Raw genomic sequence first — 22,500 nt, forward strand, 5'->3', positions numbered from 1 at the left:
GGAGGCTATATACAGGGGGTACCGGTACAGAGTCAATGTGGAGGCTATATACAGGGGGTACCGGTACAGAGTCAATGTGGAGGCTATATACAGGGGGTACCGGTACAGAGTCAATGTGGAGGCTATATACAGGGGGTACTGGTACAGAGTCAATGTGGAGGCTATATACAGGGGGTACCGGTACAGAGTCAATGTGGAGGCTATATACAGGGGGTACCAGTACAGAGTCAATGTGGAGGCTAAACCCCCCCCTCCATTCAGCTGAAAAGGTGGCACAGGGAATTCAAAAATATTATTGAGAAATATGTAACTTTCACACATTAAGTCCAATACAGCAAATGAAAGATCAACATCTTGTTAATCTATCCATCATGTCCGATTTTAAAATGTTTTACAGCGAAAACACAACATAAATTTATGTTAGACCACCACCAAATCAAATTTAAAACACACAGCCATTTTTCCCAGCCAAAGATAGTCACAAACGCAGAATTAGAGATAAAATGAATCACTAACCTTTGATAATCTTCATCAGATGACACTCATATGACATCATGTTACACAATACATTTGTGTTTTGTTCGATAATATTCATATTTATATCCACAAATCTCGGTTTACATTGACGCCATGTTCAGAACTGCCTCCAAAATATCTGGAGGAATTATAGAAAGCTACGCCAGATAACAGAAATACTCATCATTAACTTTAACGAAAGATACATGTTCTACATATAATTAAAGATACACTGGTTCTTAATGCAACTGCTGTGTCAGATTTTTAAAAACGTTACGAAAAAAGCCTACCATGCAATATCCTGAGACGGCGCTAAGACGCAAATATATTTCTCCGCCATGTTGGAGTCAACAGAAATACGAAATTACATCATAAATATTCCCTTACCTTTGATGATCTTTCATCAGAATGTAGTGCAAGGAGTCCTAGTTCCACAATAAATCGTTGTTTTGTTCCATAATGTCCAGTACTAGTGTCCAATTAGCTGCATTTGCTATCACTTTCAGCTCACGTGCCCAAAAGCTGGCGCTGGTCCAGGCGAACTCGGACGAAAACTTCAAGAAGTTATATTCCAGGTCGAATAAACTGGTCTTTTTTATTTTTTTACCTTTATTTAACTAGGCAAGTCAGTTAAGAACAAATTCTTATTTTCAATGGCGGCCTAGGAACAGTGGGTTGTTCAGGGGCAGAACGACAGATTTGTACCTTGTCAGCTCGGGGGTTTGAACTTGCAACCTTCCGGTTACTAGTCCAACGCTCTAACCACTAGGCTACGCTGCCGCCCCGTTCCATCTAACTAAGTAGAGAATCAATCTTCAGGATGTTATTTTCATATATATCCAATAACGTTCCAACCGGAGCATTCGTTTTCATCTGCAGCCAAATGGAACCATGGTGACACCACAGAGAAATGGAACCATGGTGACATCCACAGAGAAAAATGCGCAACAGGGAAATTGCATTCTGCCAGGACAGTGACTCATTCCCCTCCCATTCGGTCAAAGTTCACACCAGAGGCTCCATTCCACGTTCTACTGAATGAGGACATCTAGTGGAAGGCGTAGGAAGTGCTAACAGATCCATATCTTATTTGGAAGTGAAGAGGTGCTGACTTAAAATTAGACTCCGCATTCAGAATTTCACTTCCTGTTTGGAAGATTGCCTGCCCTGTGAGTTCTGTTATACTCACATACATAATTCAAACAGTTTTAGAAACTTCAGGAGTGTTTTCTATCCAATAGTAATAATAATATGCATATATTAGCAATCTAGGACAGAGTAGGATGCAGTTCACTATGGGCACGCAATTCATCCAAAGTGAAAGTACTGCCCCCTATCCTCAACAAGTTAAGGATGATTTTGGACCTAGACTTGGCGCTCCGGTACCGCTTGCCGTGCGGTAGAAACGGCAGCTCAGTGCGGATGTTGCCTGTAACCCATGGCTTCTGGTTGGGGTATGTACGTACAGTCACTGTGGGGATGTTGCCTGTAATCCATCGCTTCTGGTTGGGGTATGTACGTACAGTCACTGTGGGGATGTTGCCTGTAACCCATGGCTTCTGGTTGGGGTATGTACGTACAGTCACTGTGGGGATGTTGCCTGTAATCCATGGCTTCTGGTTGGGGTATGTACGTACAGTCACTGTGGGGACGACGTCCTCAATGCACTTATTGATGAAGCCAGTGACTGATGTGGTTCTACTCAATGCCATTGGAAGAATCCCGGGAACATATTCCAGTCTGTGCTAACAAAACAGTCCTGTAGCCTAGCATCTGTGTCATCTGACCACTTCCTTATTGAGTGAGTCACTGGTACTTCCTGCTTTATTTTTTTCTTGTTAGCAGGAATCAGGAGGATAGAGTTGTGGTCAGATTTACCAAATGGAGGGCGAGAGAGCTTTTTATGCATCTCTGGTAAATTGTGTGGTCTACAGCTTATCACGAGATACTCTTACCTCAGGCAAGAAAAACCTTGAGACTTCCTTAATATTAGATTTTGTGCACCAGCTGTTATTGACAAATAGACACAGACCACTACCCCCTTATCTTACCGGAGGCAGCTGTTCTGTCTTGGCGACGCACCGAAAACCCAGCCAGCTGTATGTTTTACATGTTCAGCCACGACTCTGAGAGACATAAGATATTACCGTTTTTAAATGTCCCGTTGGTAGGATCGTCTTGATTGGACCTCATCCGTTTTGTTATCCAATGATTTTGCACGTTGGCTAATAGGACTGATGGTAGAGGGGGGGGGGGGGGGGTTACTCCCTTCTATGTGAATCTGACCATATAGATGGGTCTGTGTTCTAATGCTGTGATGTCGTGGATGCTGTGATGTCGTGGATGCTGTGATGTCGTGGATGCTGTGATGTCGTGGATGCTGTGATGTCGTGGATGCTGTGATGTCGTGGATGCTGTGATGTCGTGGATGCTGTGATGTCGTGGATGCTGTGATGTTGTGGATGCTGTGATGGTGTGGATGCTGTGATGGTGTGGATGCTGTGATGTCGTGGATGCTGTGATGGCGTGGATGCTGTGATGGCGTGGATGCTGTGATGGCGTGGATGCTGTGATGGCGTGGATGCTGTGATGTCGTGGATGCTGTGATGTCGTGGATGCTGTGATGGCGTGGATGCTGTGATGTCGTGGATGCTGTGATGTCGTGGATGCTGTGATGTCGTGGATGCTGTGATGTCGTGGATGCTGTGATGTCGTGGATGCTGTGATGGCGTGGATTCTGTGATGGCGTGGATTCTGTGATGGTGTGTTGCTGTGATGGTGGTTGCTGTGATGTCGTGGATGCTGTGATGTCGTGGATGCTGTGATGGTGTGTTGCTGTGATGTCGTGGATGCTGTGATGTCGTGGATGCTGTGATGGTGTGGATGCTGTGATGGTGTGGATGCTGTGATGGTGTGGATGCTGTGATGGTGTGGATGCTGTGATGTCGTGGATGCTGTGATGTCGTGGATGCTGTGATGTCGTGGATGCTGTGATGGTGTGTTGCTGTGATGTCGTGGATGCTGTGATGTCGTGGATGCTGTGATGTCGTTGTTGCTGTGGTGTCATGGATGCTGTGTCTTGTTCACCTGACAGACTGCTACTATGAAGATGCCTTTCAGTATTGCTGAACCCAGCAAGGAAGCCAGGTATGCTATTACATCATCATTCTGTATCATGGTCCTGTATCATCATTCTGTATCGTGGTCCTGTATCGTCATTCTGTATCGTGGTCCTGTATCGTCATTCTGTATCGTGGTCCTGTATCATCATTCTGTATCGTGGTCCTGTATCGTGGTCCTGTATCGTCATTCTGTATCGTGGTCCTGTATCGTCATTCTGTATCGTGGTCCTGTATCGTCATTCTGTATCGTGGTCCTGTATCATCATTCTGTATCGTGGTCCTGTATCGTCATTCTGTATCATGGTCCTGTATCATCATTCTGTATCGTGGTCCTGTATCGTCATTCTGTATCGTGGTCCTGTATCATCATTCTGTATCGTGGTCCTGTATCGTCATTCTGTATCGTGGTCCTGTATCATCATTCTGTATCATGGTCCTGTATCGTGGTCCTGTATCGTCATTCTGTATCGTGGTCCTGTATCATCATTCTGTATCGTGGTCCTGTATCATCATTCTGTATCGTGGTCCTGTATCATCATTCTGTATCGTGGTCCTGTATCATCATTCTGTATCGTGGTCCTGTATCATCATTCTGTATCGTGGTCCTGTATCATCATTCTGTATCGTGGTCCTGTATCATCATTCTGTATCGTGGTCCTGTATCATCATTCTGTATCGTGGTCCTGTATCATCATTCTGTATCGTGGTCCTGTATCGTCATTCTGTATCGTGGTCCTGTATCGTCATTCTGTATCGTGGTCCTGTATCGTCATTCTGTATCGTGGTCCTGTATCGTCATTCTGTATCGTGGTCCTGTATCGTCATTCTGTATCGTGGTCCTGTATCGTCATTCTGTATCGTGGTCCTGTATCGTCATTCTGTATCGTGGTCCTGTATCGTCATTCTGTATCGTGGTCCTGTATCGTCATTCTGTATCGTGGTCCTGTATCGTCATTCTGTATCGTGGTCCTGTATCGTCATTCTGTATCGTGGTCCTGTATCGTCATTCTGTATCGTGGTCCTGTATCGTCATTCTGTATCGTGGTCCTGTATCGTCATTCTGTATCGTGGTCCTGTATCGTCATTCTGTATCGTGGTCCTGTATCGTCATTCTGTATCGTGGTCCTGTATCGTCATTCTGTATCGTGGTCCTGTATCGTCATTCTGTATCGTGGTCCTGTATCGTCATTCTGTATCGTGGTCCTGTATCGTCATTCTGTATCGTGGTCCTGTATCGTCATTCTGTATCGTGGTCCTGTATCGTCATTCTGTATCGTGGTCCTGTATCATCATTCTGTATCGTGGTCCTGTATCGTGGTCCTGTATCGTCATTCTGTATCGTGGTCCTGTATCGTGGTCCTGTATCGTGGTCCTGTATCGTCATTCTGTATCGTGGTCCTGTATCGTGGTCCTGTATCGTCATTCTGTATCGTGGTCCTGTATCGTGGTCCTGTATCGTGGTCCTGTATCGTCATTCTGTATCGTGGTCCTGTATCGTCATTCTGTATCGTGGTCCTGTATCGTCATTCTGTATCGTGGTCCTGTATCGTCATTCTGTATCGTGGTCCTGTATCGTCATTCTGTATCGTGGTCCTGTATCGTCATTCTGTATCGTGGTCCTGTATCGTCATTCTGTATCGTGGTCCTGTATCATCATTCTGTATCGTGGTCCTGTATCGTCATTCTGTATCGTGGTCCTGTATCATCATTCTGTATCGTGGTCCTGTATCGTGGTCCTGTATCGTCATTCTGTATCGTGGTCCTGTATCGTGGTCCTGTATCGTCATTCTGTATCGTGGTCCTGTATCGTGGTCCTGTATCGTCATTCTGTATCGTGGTCCTGTATCGTCATTCTGTATCGTGGTCTTGTATCGTGGTCCTGTATCGTGGTCCTGTATCGTCATTCTGTATCGTGGTCCTGTATCGTCATTCTGTATCGTGGTCCTGTATCGTCATTCTGTATCGTGGTCCTGTATCGTCATTCTGTATCGTGGTCCTGTATCGTCATTCTGTATCGTGGTCCTGTATCGTCATTCTGTATCGTGGTCCTGTATCGTGGTCCTGTATCGTGGTCCTGTATCGTCATTCTGTATCGTGGTCCTGTATCGTGGTCCTGTATCGTGGTCCTGTATCGTGGTCCTGTATCGTGGTCCTGTATCGTGGTCCTGGTTTTACATAGTAGCATGATAGGTGTTGTTTTACAGGGTTACCATGCCAATCCAGCCTTGTGACCTATGTTCTCTGACTGTGTGTGTGTGTGTGTGTGTGTGTGTGTGTGTGTGTGTGTGCAGGATGTTGGAGCAGCTGAGGAAGCAGCAGGGTTCAGTCCTCCATCCAGACTACAGCTCTTCCTTCCAGTGTTTTGAAGACACCCTGACCCGCCTGGTGCCTTACCACCTCTACCAGGGCACCGCCACCGCACCACACGACTACCACAGAGGTACACACACCCTGACCCGCCTGGTGCCTTACCACCTCTACCAGGGCACCGCCACCGCACCACACGACTACCACAGAGGTACACACACCCTGACCCGCCTGGTGCCTTACCACCTCTACCAGGACACTGCCACCACATGACTACCACAGAGGTACACACACCCTGACCCGCCTGGTGCCTTACCACCTCTACCAGGGCACTGCCACCCCACCACACGACTACCACAGAGGTACACACACCCTGACCCGCCTGGTGCCTTACCACCTCTACCAGGGCACTGCCACCCCACCACACGACTACCACAGAGGTACAGACCCGCCTGGTGCCTTACCACCTCTACACCCACCCCACCACACGACCCGAGGTACCTGGTGCCTTACCACCTCTACCAGGACACTGCCACCACATGACTACCACAGAGGTACACACACCCTGACCCGCCTGGTGCCTTACCACCTCTACCAGGGCACTGCCACACCACCACACGACTATGACAGAGGTACACACACTTGTTTATCAATCCTCGTGGGGACCTAAAATGTATTTCCATTTCAAATCCCGTTTTTCCCTAATGCCTAACCCTGAACCTAATCCCTAAACCGAACCCCTAACCCTGTACATAACCCCTAACCCTGTACATAACCCCTAACCCTGTACATAACCCCTAAACCTAACCCCTAACCCTGTACATAACCCCTAACCCTGTACATAACCCCTAAACATAACCCCTAACCCTGTACATAACCCCTAACCCCTAACCCTGTACATAACCCCTAAACCTAACCCCTAACCCTGTACATAACCCCTAACCCTGTACATAACCCCTAAACCTAACCCCTAAACCTAACCCCTAACCCTGTACATAACCCCTAAACCTGTACATAACCCCTAACCCTGTACATAACCCCTAAACCTAACCCCTAACCCTGTACATAACCCCTAAACCTAACCCCTAACCCTGTACATAACCCCTAAACATAACCCCTAACCCTGTACATAACCCCTAAACATAACCCCTAACCCTGTACATAACCCCTAAACTTAACCCTAATTGTGAATCTAACCCCTAACCCTTTTTGTAACCATAACCACTAACCATGCACACAACCCTAAACCTAACCCTGAACACAACCCTAAACCTGACCCCTACATTTAAAATAGCCTTTGTCCTTGAGGGGATGTGGGAGAAGTTTCCTTGTTTTACTATCCTTGTGGGGACTTTATGTGATTTCAGGTCCCCATGAGGATAGAAGAACAAGACCCCCCCCTTAAACCTATTGGGACGGTGACATATTATTTTGGGGGGGTCTGTACTCCAGCACTTTGGATTTAAAATGATACAATGACTATGAGGTTAAAGGTCAGACTGTCAGCTTCAATTTGAGGGTGTTTTCATCCATATCGGGGGAAACGTTTAGAAATTACAGTGAGAGGTTAGCATGTCTTGGAGGTATGATATAAAATGCTAATCTCCCCTGTTATTGTAATGGTGAGAGGTTAGCATGTCTTGGGGGTATGATATAAAATGCTAACCTCCCCTGTTATTGTAATGGTGGGAGGTTAGCATGTCTTGGGGGTATGATATAAAATGCTAACCTCCCCTGTTATTGTAATGGTGGGAGGTTAGCATGTCTTGGGGGTATGATATAAAATGCTAACCTCCCCTGTTATTGTAATGGTGAGAGGTTAGCATGTCTTGGAGATATGATATAAAATGCTAATCTCCCCTGTTATTGTAATGGTGCGAGGTTAGCATGTCTTGGAGGTATGATATAAAATGCTAATCTCCCCTGTTATTGTAATGGTAAGAGGTTAGCATGTCTTGGGGTTATGATATAAAATGCTAACCTCCCCTGTTATTGTAACGGTGAGAGGTTAGCATGTCTTGGGGGTATGATATAAAATGCTAACCTCCCCTGTTATTGTAAGGGTGGGAGGTTAGCATGTCTTGGGGGTATGATATAAAATGCTAACCTCCCCTGTTATTGTAACGGTGAGAGGTTAGCATGTCTTGGAGATATGATATAAAATGCTAACCTCCCCTGTTATTGTAATGGTGCGAGGTTAGCATGTCTTGGAGGTATGATATAAAATGCTAACTGCCCCTGTTATTGTAATGGTGCGAGGTTAGCATGTCTTGGGGGTATGATATAAAATGCTAACCTCCCCTGTTATTGTAATGGTGCGAGGTTAGCATGTCTTGGAGGTATGATATAAAATGCTAACTGCCCCTGTTATTGTAATGGTGCGAGGTTAGCATGTCTTGGGGGTATGATATAAAATGCTAACCTCCCCTGTTATTGTAATGGTGCGAGGTTAGCATGTCTTGGAGGTATGATATAAAATGCTAACTGCCCCTGTTATTGTAATGGTGAGAGGTTAGCATGTCTTGGGGGTATGATATAAAATGCTAACCTCCCCTGTTATTGTAATGGTGCGAGGTTAGCATGTCTTGGAGGTATGATATAAAATGCTAACCTCCCCTGTTATTGTAATGGTGCGAGGTTAGCATGTCTTGGAGGTATGATATAAAATGCTAACTGCCCCTGTTATTGTAATGGTGAGAGGTTAGCATGTCTTGGGGGTATGATATAAAATGCTAACCTCCCCTGTTATTGTAATGGTGCGAGGTTAGCATGTCTTGGAGGTATGATATAAAATGCTAACTGCCCCTGTTATTGTAATGGTGAGAGGTTAGCATGTCTTGGGGGTATGATATAAAATGCTAACCTCCCCTGTTATTGTAATGGTGCGAGGTTAGCATGTCTTGGGGGTATGATATAAAATGCTAACCTCCCCTGTTATTGTAATGGTGCGAGGTTAGCATGTCTTGGGGTTATGATATAAAATGCTAACCTCCCCTGTTATTGTAATGGTGCGAGGTTAGCATGTCTTGGAGGTATGATATAAAATGCTAACTTCCCCTGTTATTGTAATGGTGCGAGGTTAGCATGTCTTGGGGGTATGATATAAAATGCTAACCTCCCCTGTTATTGTAATGGTGCGAGGTTAGCATGTCTTGGGGGTATGATATAAAATGCTAACTTCCCCTGTTATTGTAATGGTGCGAGGTTAGCATGTCTTGGAGGTATGATATAAAATGCTAACCTCCCCTGTTATTGTAATGGTGCGAGGTTAGCATGTCTTGGAGGCATGATATTTGAGCGTCTAACTTTTTTTGATTCATTATTCACCCTTCGTTCAGGATTATCCGTAATCAGGGTAGCAACCACACTAATGTAGAAATGTTTAGAAACATACTGGGCACAAAATAATGTGAAACACAACTAAAACAAACAGAAAATGCATCCAACAAGTTTACAGTCATAAGCTTGATGTAATCATTGCGTGCTATGAATATGGGACCAAATACTAAACTTTGAACTACTTTAATACACATGTAAGTGAATTTGTCCCAATACTTTGGGTCCCCTAAAATGGGAGGACTATGTACATAAAGTACTATAATTTCTGAACGATTCACCCGATATGGATGAAAATACCCTCAAATTAAAGCTGACCGTCTGCACTTTCACCTCAGTCATTGTATAATTCCCAAAATGCTGGAGTACAGAGGCATAACAACAAAGAATATGTCACTGTTACTTTGGGTGTTTCACTCCGTGCCTTCGGAAGGTATTCAGACCCCTTGACATTTTGTTACGTTACAGCCTTATTTTAAAATGGATTATGTATTTTTTTTCTCTCAACAATCTACACACAATACCCCATAATGACATCACAATACCACATAATGACATCACAATACCCCATAATGACATCACAATACCACATAATGACATCACAATACCCCATAATGACATCACAATACCACATAATTTTATTTTTAATTTTTATTTCACCTTTATTTAACCAGGTAGGCAAGTTGAGAACAAGTTCTCATTTACAATTGCGACCTGGCCAAGATAAAGCAAAGCAGTTCGACAGATACAACGACACAGAGTTACACATGGAGTAAAACAAACATAAGGTCAATAATACAGTATAAACAAGTCTATATACGATGTGAGCAAATGAGGTGAGAAGGGAGGTAAAGGCAAAAAAGGCCATGGTGGCAAAGTAAATACAATATAGCAAGTAAAACACTGGAATGGTAGTTTTGCAATGGAAGAATGTGCAAAGTAGAAATAAAAATAATGGGGTGCAAAGGAGCAAAATAAATAAATAAATTAAATACAGTTGGGAAAGAGGTAGTTGTTTGGGCTAAATTATAGGTGGGCTATGTACAGGTGCAGTAATCTGTAAGATGCTCTGACAGTTGGTGCTTAAAGCTAGTGAGGGAGATAAGTGTTTCCAGTTTCAGAGATTTTTGTAGTAATAATGTATACCCCATAATGACATCACAATACCCCATAATGACATCACAATAACCCATAATGACATCACAATACCCCATAATGACATCACAATACCCCATAATTACAAATCAAAAACAGGTTTCTATTGGTGATGCACCGATATGACATATTTGGCCGATATCCAATTTATTTTTCTTTCCCAAAAAAACACTACCGATAACCGATATTTAACATTTTAGCGGCCTTTTAAGCATTCCAGTACAGTTTAATAGTTAACACACACACACACACATGGATGCAGAGGTCTAAGGCACTGCATCTCAGTGCTAGAGGTGTCGCTACAGTCAATGGTTCGAATCCGGGCTGTATCACATCCGGACGTGATTGGGAGTCCCATAGGGTGGCGCACAATTGGCCCAGCATCGTCCGGGCTGTCATTAACTGACTTGCCTAGTGAAATAAAGGTTACACACACACACTGACCAAAAAGTTATTTTGTTGGTATTTACGTATGTCCCCATTTACCAGTAAAAAATCATCAAAACCTATTTCTTTCACTTAACTTGCTGTGCTGTTTCAGTGTTCAGTCGTTTAATTCTCAACCAGGATTTCTATGGAATGCCATTTGGTTCTTCTTTGTCAAAAAAGATACACTTCAAATAACACAACATAATCTGTTTCAGTAGCTATAGTTAGGTGTTATCATCTAAAATATCCCTAATTTATACGACAGTTTTCATTTGATTAATGGTGGTCGGACCCATCTATGTGAAGCTAGCCACAATAGTGGACTATGCGGTTAGCCTTCAAATGAAGTGGCTACCTGCCACCTCTACACTAACCACTAGGCTACCTGCCTCCTCTACACTCTAACCACTAGGCCACCCTGCCGCCTCTACACTCTAACCACTAGGCTACCCTGCCGCCTCTACACTCTAACCACTAGGCTACCTGCCACCTCTACACTCTAACCACTAGGCTACCTGCCTCCTCTACACTCTAACCACTAGGCCACCCTGCCGCCTCTACACTCTAACCACTAGGCCACCCTGCCGCCTCTACACTCTAACCACTAGGCTACCTGTATTTATTTAATTCATTTTAGAACGGGGCTGTAACTTAACAATGTGGGGAAAAAGTCAAGGGGTCTGAATACTTTCCGAAGGCGCAGTACACAGTCAAACGTTTGGACACACCTACTCATTCAAGGGTTTTTCTTTATTTTCCACTATTTTCTACATTGTAGAATAGTAGTGAATCCATCAAAACTGTGAAATAACACTGGAATCATGAATGCCAAGAGTGGTGCAAAGCTGTCATCAAGGCAAAGGGGGGGGGCTACTTTAAATAATATCAATTATATAAAATATATAAAAAATAAAATAAAAATAATAATAATAATAATAAAAATAAAATATATATTGATTTGTTTAAAAAAATATTTTTTTTAAATAACATGTTTTCACCACTTTATTTCATTTTATATTCATTACATATATTTCATATTTATACATCAACAATAAAACCTTCTCATGCTCTTGTCTCGTTGCAGCAGACGTATAAGTGAGCAATAATGCTAGGGACATCGAATCACATTAAAAATTAGCGTTACGTATAGAATCGTGAGAATCTCAATACATATCGTATCATGTCCCTGGTAATTCCCAGCCCTAATGTGTATGGTCAGGAGTGACCACATGACCTGACCAGAAACTCCCAGCCCTAATGTGTATGGTCAGGAGTGACCACATGACCTGACCAGAAACTCCAAGCACTAATGTGTATGGTCAGGAGTGACCACATGACCTGACCAGAAACTCCCAGCCCTAATGTGTATGGTCAGGAGTGACCACATGACCTGACCAGAAACTCCAAGCACTAATGTGTATGGTCAGGAGTGACCACATGACCTGACCAGAAACTCCCAGCCCTAATGTGTATGGTCAGGAGTGACCACATGACCTGACCAGAAACTCCCAGCCCTAATGTGTATGGTCAGGAGTGACCACATGACCTGACCAGAAACTGTGTATGGTCAGGAGTGACCACATGACCTGACCAGAAACTCCAAGCACTAATGTGTATGGTCAGGAGTGACCACATGACCTGACCAGAAACTCCCAGCCCTAATGTGTATGGTCAGGAGTGACCACATGACCTGACCAGAAACTCCAGCGTTTGATTACCCATGTTCCATTCTCTCCCTCTCTGCCCCCCCCCCCCTCTCTCTGTGGATGATGAGTTTGATTACCCATGTTCCATTCTCTCCCTCTCTGCCCCCCCCCTCTCTCTGTGGATGATGAGTTTGATTACCCATGTTCCATTCTCTCCCTCTCTGCCCCCTCTCTCTGTGGATGATGAGTTTGATTACCCATGTTCCATTCTCTCCCTCTCTGCCCCCCTGGATGATGAGTTTGATTACCCATGTTCCATTCTCTCCCTCTCTGCCCCCTCTCTCTGTGGATGATGAGTTTGATTACCCATGTTCCATTCTCTCCCTCTCTGCCCCCCTCAGTGGATGATGAGTTTGATTACCCATGTTCCATTCTCTCCCTCTCTGCCCCCTCAGTGGATGATGAGTTTGATTACCCATGTTCCATTCTCTCCCTCTCTGCCCCCTCAGTGGATGATGAGTTTGATTACCCATGTTCCATTCTCTCCCTCTCTGCCCCCCTCAGTGGATGATGAGTTTGATTACCCATGTTCCATTCTCTCCCTCTCTGCCCCCTCAGTGGATGATGAGTTTGATTACCCATGTTCCATTCTCTCCCTCTCTGCCCCCCCTCAGTGGATGATGAGTTTGATTACCCATGTTCCATTCTCTCCCTCTCTGCCCCCTCTGTGGATGATGAGTTTGATTACCCATGTTCCATTCTCTCCCTCTCTGCCCCCCTCCATTCTCTCCCTCTCTGCCCCCCTCAGTGGATGATGAGTTTGAGAGTGTTTCCAGCCAGCTCCTGAAGAGAACGCAGGCCATGCTGGATAAATACAGACACCTGCTTTTTGAGGAGTCAACGGTAAGTTATTCATATTATATAACATATTAACATATTATTAACATATTATATTACCTTATTATCAACAGTAAGTCATTACTATTATTACCTTATTAACTAGTTTTTCTCACATTGATCTCAACGGTTCTTGTCCTTCTCCTCCTCCTTGTATTAAGGTCTGTCTCCTTACTCAGCCCTCCTCCACTGTTCAGTGTCTCCTTACTCAGCCCTCCTCCACTGTTCAGTGTCTCCTTACTCAGCCCTCCTCCACTGTTCAGTGTCTCCTTACTCAGCCCTCCTCCACTGTTCAGTGTCCCTCCTCCACTGTTCAGTGTCTCCTTACTCAGCCCTCCTCCACTGTTCAGTGTCTCCTTACTCAGCCCTCCTCCACTGTTCAGTGTCTCCTTACTCAGCCCTCCTCCACTGTTCAGTGTCTCCTTACTCAGCCCTCCTCCACTGTTCAGTGTCTCCTTACTTAGCCCTCCTCCACTGTTCAGTGTCTCCTTACTCAGCCCTCCTCCACTGTTCAGTGTCTCCTTACTCAGCCCTCCTCCACTGTTCAGTGTCTCCTTACTCAGCCCTCCTCCACTGTTCAGTGTCTCCTTACTCAGCCCTCCTCCACTGTTCAGTGTGTTCTTTCTCTCCCTCCACTAACTGATGTGCTGTGGCGCATTGATTGATTGATTGATTGATTGATTGGCTGGTTGATTGATTGATTGATTGGCTGATTGATTGGTTGATTGATTGGCTGGTTGATTGATTGATTGGCTGGTTGATTGATTGGCTGATTGATTGATTGATTGATTGGCTGGTTGATTGATTGATTGATTGGCTGATTGATTGATTGGCTGATTGATTGGTTGATTGATTGGCTGGTTGATTGATTGATTGGCTGGTTGATTGATTGGCTGATTGATTGGCTGATTGATTGATTGATTGATTGATTGATTGATTGATTGATTGATTGATTGATTGATTGATTGATTGATTGATTGGCTGGTTGGCTGTGTTTCTGTTGTGTGTTTCACAGCGCCTTGGCCCGTCAGCTGAGATGGTAATGATGGACAGGATGTTTATTCAGGAGGAGAAGATCTCTCTTGGACAGGACCGCATCATCGCCCGGGACAGACCTGGTAATACTATACTGTGTGTGTGTGCGTGTGTGTGCGTGTGCAGTTGAAGTCAGAAGTTTACATACACTTTAGCCAAATGTGAAAGACTGAGTTTAAATGCAATCCCTGACATTTAATCCTAGTAAAAATTCCCTGTCTTCGGTCAGTTAGGATCACCACTTTATTTTAAGAATGTGAAATATCAGAACAATAGTAGAGAGAATGATTTATTTCAGCTTTTATTTCTTTCATCACATTCCCAGTGGGTCAGAAGTTTACATACACTCAATTAGTATTTGGTGGCATTGCCTTTAAATTGTTTAACTTGGGTCAAACGTTTTGGGTATCCTTCCACAAGCTTCCCACAATAAGTTGGGTGAATTTTGGCCCATTCCTCCTGACAGAGCTGGTGTAACTGAGTCAGGTTTGTAGGCCTCCTTGCTCGCACACGCTTTTTTCAGTTCTGCCCACAACTTCCTGACTGATGTTTTGAGATGTTGCTTCAATATATCCACATAATTTTCCGTCCTATTTTGTGAAGTGCACCAGTCTCTCCTGCAGCAAAGCACCCCCACAACATGATGCTGCCACCCCCATGCTTCACGGTTGGGATGGTGTTCTTCAGCTTGCAATCCCCCCCCCCTTTTTCCCCCCGACTTCAACAGTATATATATAGATATGTAGATATAGATATCTATATATAGATATGTAGATATAGATATCTATATAGAGATATGTAGATATAGATCTGTAGATATAGAGATATGTAGATATCTATTTAGAGATATGTAGATATAGATATGTAGATATAGATATCTATATAGAGATATGTAGATATAGAGATATGTAGATATCTATTTAGAGATATGTAGATATCTATATAGAGATATGTAGATATCTATATGTAGATATCTATATAGAGATATGTAGATATCTATATAGAGATATGTAGACATAGATATGTAGATATAGATATGTAGATATCGATATAGAGATATGAATGGATGGATATACACTGCGTGGATATCTATATGTAGAGATGTAGATATAGATATGTAGATATCTATTTAGAGATATGTAGATATCTATTTATATCTATCTTCCCAATCAGACTGGCCCACCTCCTAGCTGGGCCTGGCTTCCCAATCAGACTGGTCCACCCCCTGGCTGGGCCTGGCTTCCCAATCAGACTGGCCCACCCCCTGGCTGGGCCTGGCTTCCCAATCAGACTGGCCCACCTCCTGGCTGGGCCTGGCTTCCCAATCAGACTGGTCCACCCCCTGGCTGGGCCTGGCTTCCCAATCAGACTGGCCCACCCCCTGGCTGGGCCTGGCTTCCCAATCAGACTGGCCCACCCCCTGGCTGGGCCTGGCTTCCCAATCAGACTGGTCTACCCCCTGGCCAATCAGACTGGCCCACCCCCTGGCTGGGCCTGGCTTCCCAATCAGACTGGTCCACCCCCTGGCTGGGCCTGGCTTCCCAATCAGACTGGCCCACCAATCAGACTGGCCCACCCCCTGGCTGGGCCTGGCTTCCCAATCAGACTGGCCCACCTCCTGGCTGGGCCTGGCTTCCCAATCAGACTGGCCCACCCCTGGCTGGGCCTGGCTTCCCAATCAGACTGGCCCACCCCCTGGCTGGGCCTGGCTTCCCAATCAGACTGGCCCACCCCCTGGCTGGGCCTGGCTTCCCAATCAGACTGGTCCACCCCCTGGCCAATCAGACTGGCCCACCCCCTGGCTGGGCCTGGCTTCCCAATCAGACTGGTCCACCCCCTGGCTGGGCCTGGCTTCCCAATCAGACTGGCCCACCAATCAGACTGGCCCACCCCCTGGCTGGGCCTGGCTTCCCAATCAGACTGGCCCACCCAATGTGGAGAAATGGGCTTTTTTGTGCGTATGGAATATTTCTGGGATCTTTTATTTCAGCTCACGAAACACGGGACCAACACTTTACAATGTTGTGTTTTATATTTTAGTTCAGTGTATATTTATACACACACACGCACACACACACAAAGTGGGGTCCGGAATGATTGGTAGTTGAATAATACAAATACTGCGCTTTAATCATTTGTAAACAAAAAAAAGTGTTAAACAAATCAAAATATATATTTGAGATTCTTCAAAGTAGCCAGCCTTTGCCTTGATGACAGCTTTGCACACTCTTGGCATTCTCTCAACCAGCTTCATGAGGTAGTCACCTGGAATGCATTTAAATTAACAAATGTGCCTTGTTAAAAGTTCATTTGTGGAATTTCTTTCCTTCTTAATGCGTTTGAGCCAATCAGTTGTGTTGTGAGAAGGTTGGGGTGGTATACAGAAGATAGCCTTATTTGGTAAAAGACCAAGTCCCACATATTATGGCAAGAACAGCACAAATAAACGACAGTCCATCATTACTTTAAAACATGAAGGTCAGTCAATCCAGAAAATGTCAGGAACTTTGATAGTTTCTTCGACTGCAGTCCCAAAAACCATCATGTGATGTGATGAAACTGGCGCATATGTCTCTCATGAGGACCGCCACAGGAAAGGAAGACCCAGAGTTACCTCTGCTGCAGAGTTTAAGTTTATTAGAGTAACCAGCCTCAGAAATCGGCAATTAACTGCACCTCAGAAATTGCAGCCCAAATAAATGCTTCACAGAGTTCAAGTAACTGACACATCTCAACATCAACTGTTCAGAGGAGACTGCATGAATCAGGCCTTCATGGTTGAATTGCTGCAAAGAAACCACTATTGAAGGACACCAACAATAAGAAGAGACGTTCTTGGTCCAAGAAACACGAGCAATTAGACCAATGGACATGTATCCTTTGGTTGAGGAATCCAAATTTGAGATGTTTGGTTCCAACCTCTTTGTCTTTGAGAGATGCAGAGTAGTTGAACAGATGATCTCAGAATGTGTGGTTCCCACCGTGAAGCATGGAGGAAGAGGTGTGGGGGTGCTTGGCTGGTGGCACTGTCAGTGATTTATTTAGAATTCAAGGCACACATAACCAGAATGGTTACCACAGTATTCTGCAGCGATACACCATCCCATCTGGTTTGGGCTTAGTGGGACTATCCATTTGTTTTTCAACAGGACTCTGACCCAACACAACTCCAGGCTGTGTAAGGACAATTTGACCAAGAGGAGAGTGATGGAGTTCTACATCAGATGACCTGGCCTCCACAATCACCCCACCTCAACCCAATTGAGATGGTTTGGGATGAATCGGAACGCGGAGTGAAGGAAAAGCAGCCAACAAGTGCTCAGCGTATGTGGGAACTCCTTCAAGACTGTTGGAAAAGCATTCCAGGTGAAGCTGGTTGAGAGAATGCCAAGAGTTTGCAAAGCTGTCATGAAGACAAAGACAAAGGTGGCTACTTTGAAGAATCTCAAATGTAAAAAATATATTTTATAGGGCTCATAAAATATATTTTGATTTGTTTAACATTTACGTTGGTTACTACATGATTCCATGTGTTTTATTTAATAGTTGTGATGTCTTCACTATTATTCTACAATGTAGAAAACAGTCAAAATAAAGAAAAACCCTTGAATGAGTAGGTGTTCTAAAACTTTTCAGCGCGGATCTTTTTTTTTCATGATTGTTTTATTATTTTATTTTTATTTTATTTAACAAGGCAGGTCAAGTCACTTAAGAACTCATTCTAATTTTCAATGACGGCCTAAAGTGGGTTAACTGCCTTGTTCAGGGGCAGAACGACAGATTTGTACCTTGTCGGCTGAACTTTGGGTTACTAGTCCAACGATCCACTCGGCTACCCTACAGTGCATATGGAAAGTATTCATGTTTAATGGTTTCAACGAGGCCAGAGAATCTTCATGGTCAGAGACTCCTTTAGGTGCCTTTATGGGGTATTGTGGATGTGTTATCCCTGGTGGATGTGTTATCCCTGGTGGATGTGTTATCCCTGGTGGATGTGTTATCCCCTGGCCAGTGTCCTGGTGGATTTGTTATCCCTGGTGGATGTGTTATCCCTGGTGGATGTGTTATCCCTGGCCAGTGTCCTGGTGGATGTGTTATCCCTGGCCAGTGTCCTGGTGGATGTGTTATCCCTGGTGGATGTGTTATCCCTGGTGGATGCGTTATCCCTGGTGGATGTGTTATCCCTGGTGGATGTGTTATCCCCTGGCCAGTGTCCTGGTGGATGTGTTATCCCTGGTGGATGTGTTATCCCCTGGCCAGTGTCCTGGTGGATGTGTTATCCCCTGGCCAGTGTCCTGGTGGATGTGTTATCCCCTGGCCAGTGTCCTGGTGGATGTGTTATCCCTGGTGGATGTGTTATCCCTGGTGGATGTGTTATCCCTGGTGAATGTGTTATCCCTGGCCAGTGTCTTGGTGGATGTGTTATCCCTGGTGGATGTGTTATCCCTGGTGGATGTGTTATCCCCTGGCCAGTGTCCTGGTGGATGTGTTATCCCTGGTGGATGTGTTATCCCTGGTGGATGTGTTATCCCATGGCCAGTGTCCTGGTGGATGTGTTATCCCTGGTGGATGTGTTATCCCCTGGCCAGTGTCCTGGTGGATGTGTTATCCCTGGTGGATGTGTTATCCCTGGTGGATGTGTTATCCCCTGGCCAGTGTCCTGGTGGATGTGTTATCCCTGGTGGATGTGTTATCCCTGGTGGGTGTGTTATCCCATGGCCAGTGTCCTGGTGGATGTGTTATCCCTGGTGGATGTGTTATCCCTGGTGGATGTGTTATCCCCTGGCCAGTGTCCTGGTGGATGTGTTATCCCTGGTGGATGTGTTATCCCTGGTGGGTGTGTTATCCCATGGCCAGTGTCCTGGTGGATGTGTTATCCCCTGGCCAGTGTCCTGGTGGATGTGTTATCCCTGGTGGATGTGTTATCCCCTGGCCAGTGTCCTGGTGGATGTGTTATCCCTGGTGGATGTGTTATCCCATGGCCAGTGTCCTGGTGGATGTGTTATCCCTGGTGGATGTGTTATCCCCTGGCCAGTGTCCTGGTGGATGTGTTATCCCTGGTGGATGTGTTATCCCTGGTGGATGTGTTATCCCCTGGCCAGTGTCTTGGTGGATGTGTTATCCCTGGTGGATGTGTTATCCCTGGTGGATGTGTTATCCCCTGGCCAGTGTCCTGGTGGATGTGTTATCCCTGGTGAATGTGTTATCCCATGGCCAGTGTCCTGGTGGATGTGTTATCCCTGGTGGATGTGTTATCCCTGGTGGGTGTGTTATCCCATGGCCAGTGTCCTGGTGGATGTGTTATCCCCTGGCCAGTGTCCTGGTGGATGTGTTATCCCTGGTGGATGTGTTATCCCCTGGCCAGTGTCCTGGTGGATGTGTTATCCCTGGTGGATGTGTTATCCCCTGGCCAGTGTCTTGGTGGATGTGTTATCCCTGGTGGATGTGTTATCCCTGGTGGATGTGTTATCCCCTGGCCAGTGTCCTGGTGGATGTGTTATCCCTGGTGAATGTGTTATCCCATGGCCAGTGTCCTGGTGGATGTGTTATCCCTGGTGGATGTGTTATCCCTGGTGGGTGTGTTATCCCATGGCCAGTGTCCTGGTGGATGTGTTATCCCCTGGCCAGTGTCCTGGTGGATGTGTTATCCCTGGTGGATGTGTTATCCCCTGGCCAGTGTCCTGGTGGATGTGTTATCCCTGGTGGATGTGTTATCCCCTGGTGGATGTGTTATCCCCTGGCCAGTGTCCTGGTGGATGTGTTATCCCTGGTGGATGTGTTATCCCTGGTGGATGTGTTATCCCCTGGCCAGTGTCCTGGTGGATGTGTTATCCCTGGTGGATGTGTTATCCCTGGTGGATGTGTTATCCCCTGGCCAGTGTCCTGGTGGATGTGTTATCCCTGGCGGATGTGTTATCCCTGGTGGTGTTATCCCTGGTGGATGTGTTATCCCTGGTGGATGTGTTATCTCCTGGCCAGTGTCCTGGTGGATGTGTTATCCCTGGTGGATGTGTTATCCCTGGTGGGTGTGTTATCCCCTGGCCAGTGTCTTTGTGGCTGTGTTATCCCTGGTGGATGTGTTATCCCATGGCCAGTGTCCTGGTGGATGTGTTATCCCTGGTGGATGTGTTATCCCTGGTGGATGTGTTATCCCCTGGCCAGTGTCCTGGTGGATGTGTTATCCCTGGTGGGTGTGTTATCCCCTGGCCAGTGTCTTTGTGGATGTGTTATCCCTGGTGGATGTGTTATCCCTGGTGGATGTGTTATCCCCTGGCCAGTGTCCTGGTGGATGTGTTATCCCTGGTGGATGTGTTATCCCTGGTGGATGTACATCCCTGGTGGATGTGTTATCCCTGGTGGATGTGTTATCCCTGGTGGATGTGTTATCCCCTGGCCAGTGTCCTGGTGGGTGTGTTATCCCTGGTGGGTGTGTTATCCCTGGTGGATGTGTTATCCCCTGGTGGATGTGTTATCCCCTGGCCAGTGTCCTGGTGGATGTGTTATCCCTGGTGGATGTGTTATCCCCTGGCCAGTGTCCTGGTGGATGTGTTATCCCCTGGCCAGTGTCCTGGTGGATGTGTTATCCTGGTGGGTGTGTTATCCCCTGGCCAGTGTCTTGGTGGATGTGTTATCCCTGGTGGATGTGTTATCCCTGGCCAGTGTCCTGGTGGATGTGTTATCCCTGGTGGATGTGTTATCCCCTGGCCAGTGTCCTGGTGGATGTGTTATCCCTGGTGGATGTGTTATCCCTGGTGGATGTGTTATCCCCTGGCCAGTGTCCTGGTGGATGTGTTATCCCTGGTGGGTGTGTTATCCCTGGTGGGTGTGTTATCCCTGGTGGGTGTGTTATCCCCTGGCCAGTGTCCTGGTGGATGTGTTATCCCTGGTGGATGTGTTATCCCCTGGCCAGTGTCCTGGTGGGTGTGTTATCCCTGGTGGATGTGTTATCCCTGGTGGATGTGTTATCCCATGGCCAGTGTCCTGGTGGATGTGTTATCCCTGGCGGGTGTGTTATCCCTGGTGGATGTGTTATCCCTGGTGGATGTGTTATCCCTGGTGGATGTGTTATCCCCTGGCCAGTGTCCTGGTGGATGTGTTATCCCTGGTGGATGTGTTATCCCTGGTGGATGTGTTATCCCTGGTGGATGTGTTATCCCTGGTGGATGTGTTATCCCCTGGCCAGTGTCCTGGTGGATGTGTTATCCCTGGTGGATGTGTTATCCCTGGTGGATGTGTTATCCCTGGTGGATGTGTTATCCCTGGCCAGTGTCCTGGTGGATGTGTTATCCCTGGTGGATGTGTTATCCCTGGTGGATGTGTTATCCCTGGTGGATGTGTTATCCCCTGACCAGTGTCCTGGTGGATGTGTTATCCCCTGACCAGTGTCCTGGTGGGTGTGTTATCCCCTGGTGGATGTGTTATCCCCTGGTGGATGTGTTATCCCCTGGCCAGTGTCCTGGTGGATGAGTTATCCCTGGTGGATGTGTTATCCCCTGGCCAGTGTCCTGGTGGATGTGTTATCCCCTGGCCAGTGTCCTGGTGGATGTGTTATCCCTGGTGGGTGTGTTATCCCCTGGCCAGTGTCTTGGTGGATGTGTTATCCCTGGTGGATGTGTTATCCCTGGCCAGTGTCCTGGTGGATGTGTTATCCCTGGTGGATGTGTTATCCCCTGGCCAGTGTCCTGGTGGATGTGTTATCCCTGGTGGATGTGTTATCCCTGGTGGATGTGTTATCCCCTGGCCAGTGTCCTGGTGGGTGTGTTATCCCTGGTGGATGTGTTATCCCTGGTGGATGTGTTATCCCATGGCCAGTGTCCTGGTGGATGTGTTATCCCTGGCGGGTGTGTTATCCCTGGTGGATGTGTTATCCCTGGTGGATGTGTTATCCCTGGTGGATGTGTTATCCCCTGGCCAGTGTCCTGGTGGATGTGTTATCCCTGGTGGATGTGTTATCCCCTGGCCAGTGTCCTGGTGGATGTGTTATCCCTGGTGGGTGTGTTATCCCCTGGCCAGTGTCCTGGTGGATGTGTTATCCCTGGTGGATGTGTTATCCCTGG

General features: G+C 46.1%; 1 protein-coding gene across 1 annotated transcript in view; it reads left to right on the top strand.

Annotated features, from left to right (window-relative positions):
• The window catches only part of bicra (BRD4 interacting chromatin remodeling complex associated protein), a 96,119-nt gene that overhangs the window by 69,484 nt on the left and 4,135 nt on the right, over positions 1–22,500 (top strand). Inside the window, exons 11-14 of the mRNA XM_065027244.1 lie at positions 3,611–3,663; positions 5,930–6,078; positions 13,320–13,414; positions 14,424–14,526. Of these exons, the coding sequence (XP_064883316.1) occupies positions 3,611–3,663; positions 5,930–6,078; positions 13,320–13,414; positions 14,424–14,526 (400 nt within the window). The remainder of the gene's footprint in view (positions 1–3,610; positions 3,664–5,929; positions 6,079–13,319; positions 13,415–14,423; positions 14,527–22,500) is intronic.

Source organism: Oncorhynchus nerka, linkage group LG14, assembly GCF_034236695.1.
Source record: "Oncorhynchus nerka isolate Pitt River linkage group LG14, Oner_Uvic_2.0, whole genome shotgun sequence".
Classification (NCBI taxonomy): domain Eukaryota; kingdom Metazoa; phylum Chordata; class Actinopteri; order Salmoniformes; family Salmonidae; genus Oncorhynchus; species Oncorhynchus nerka.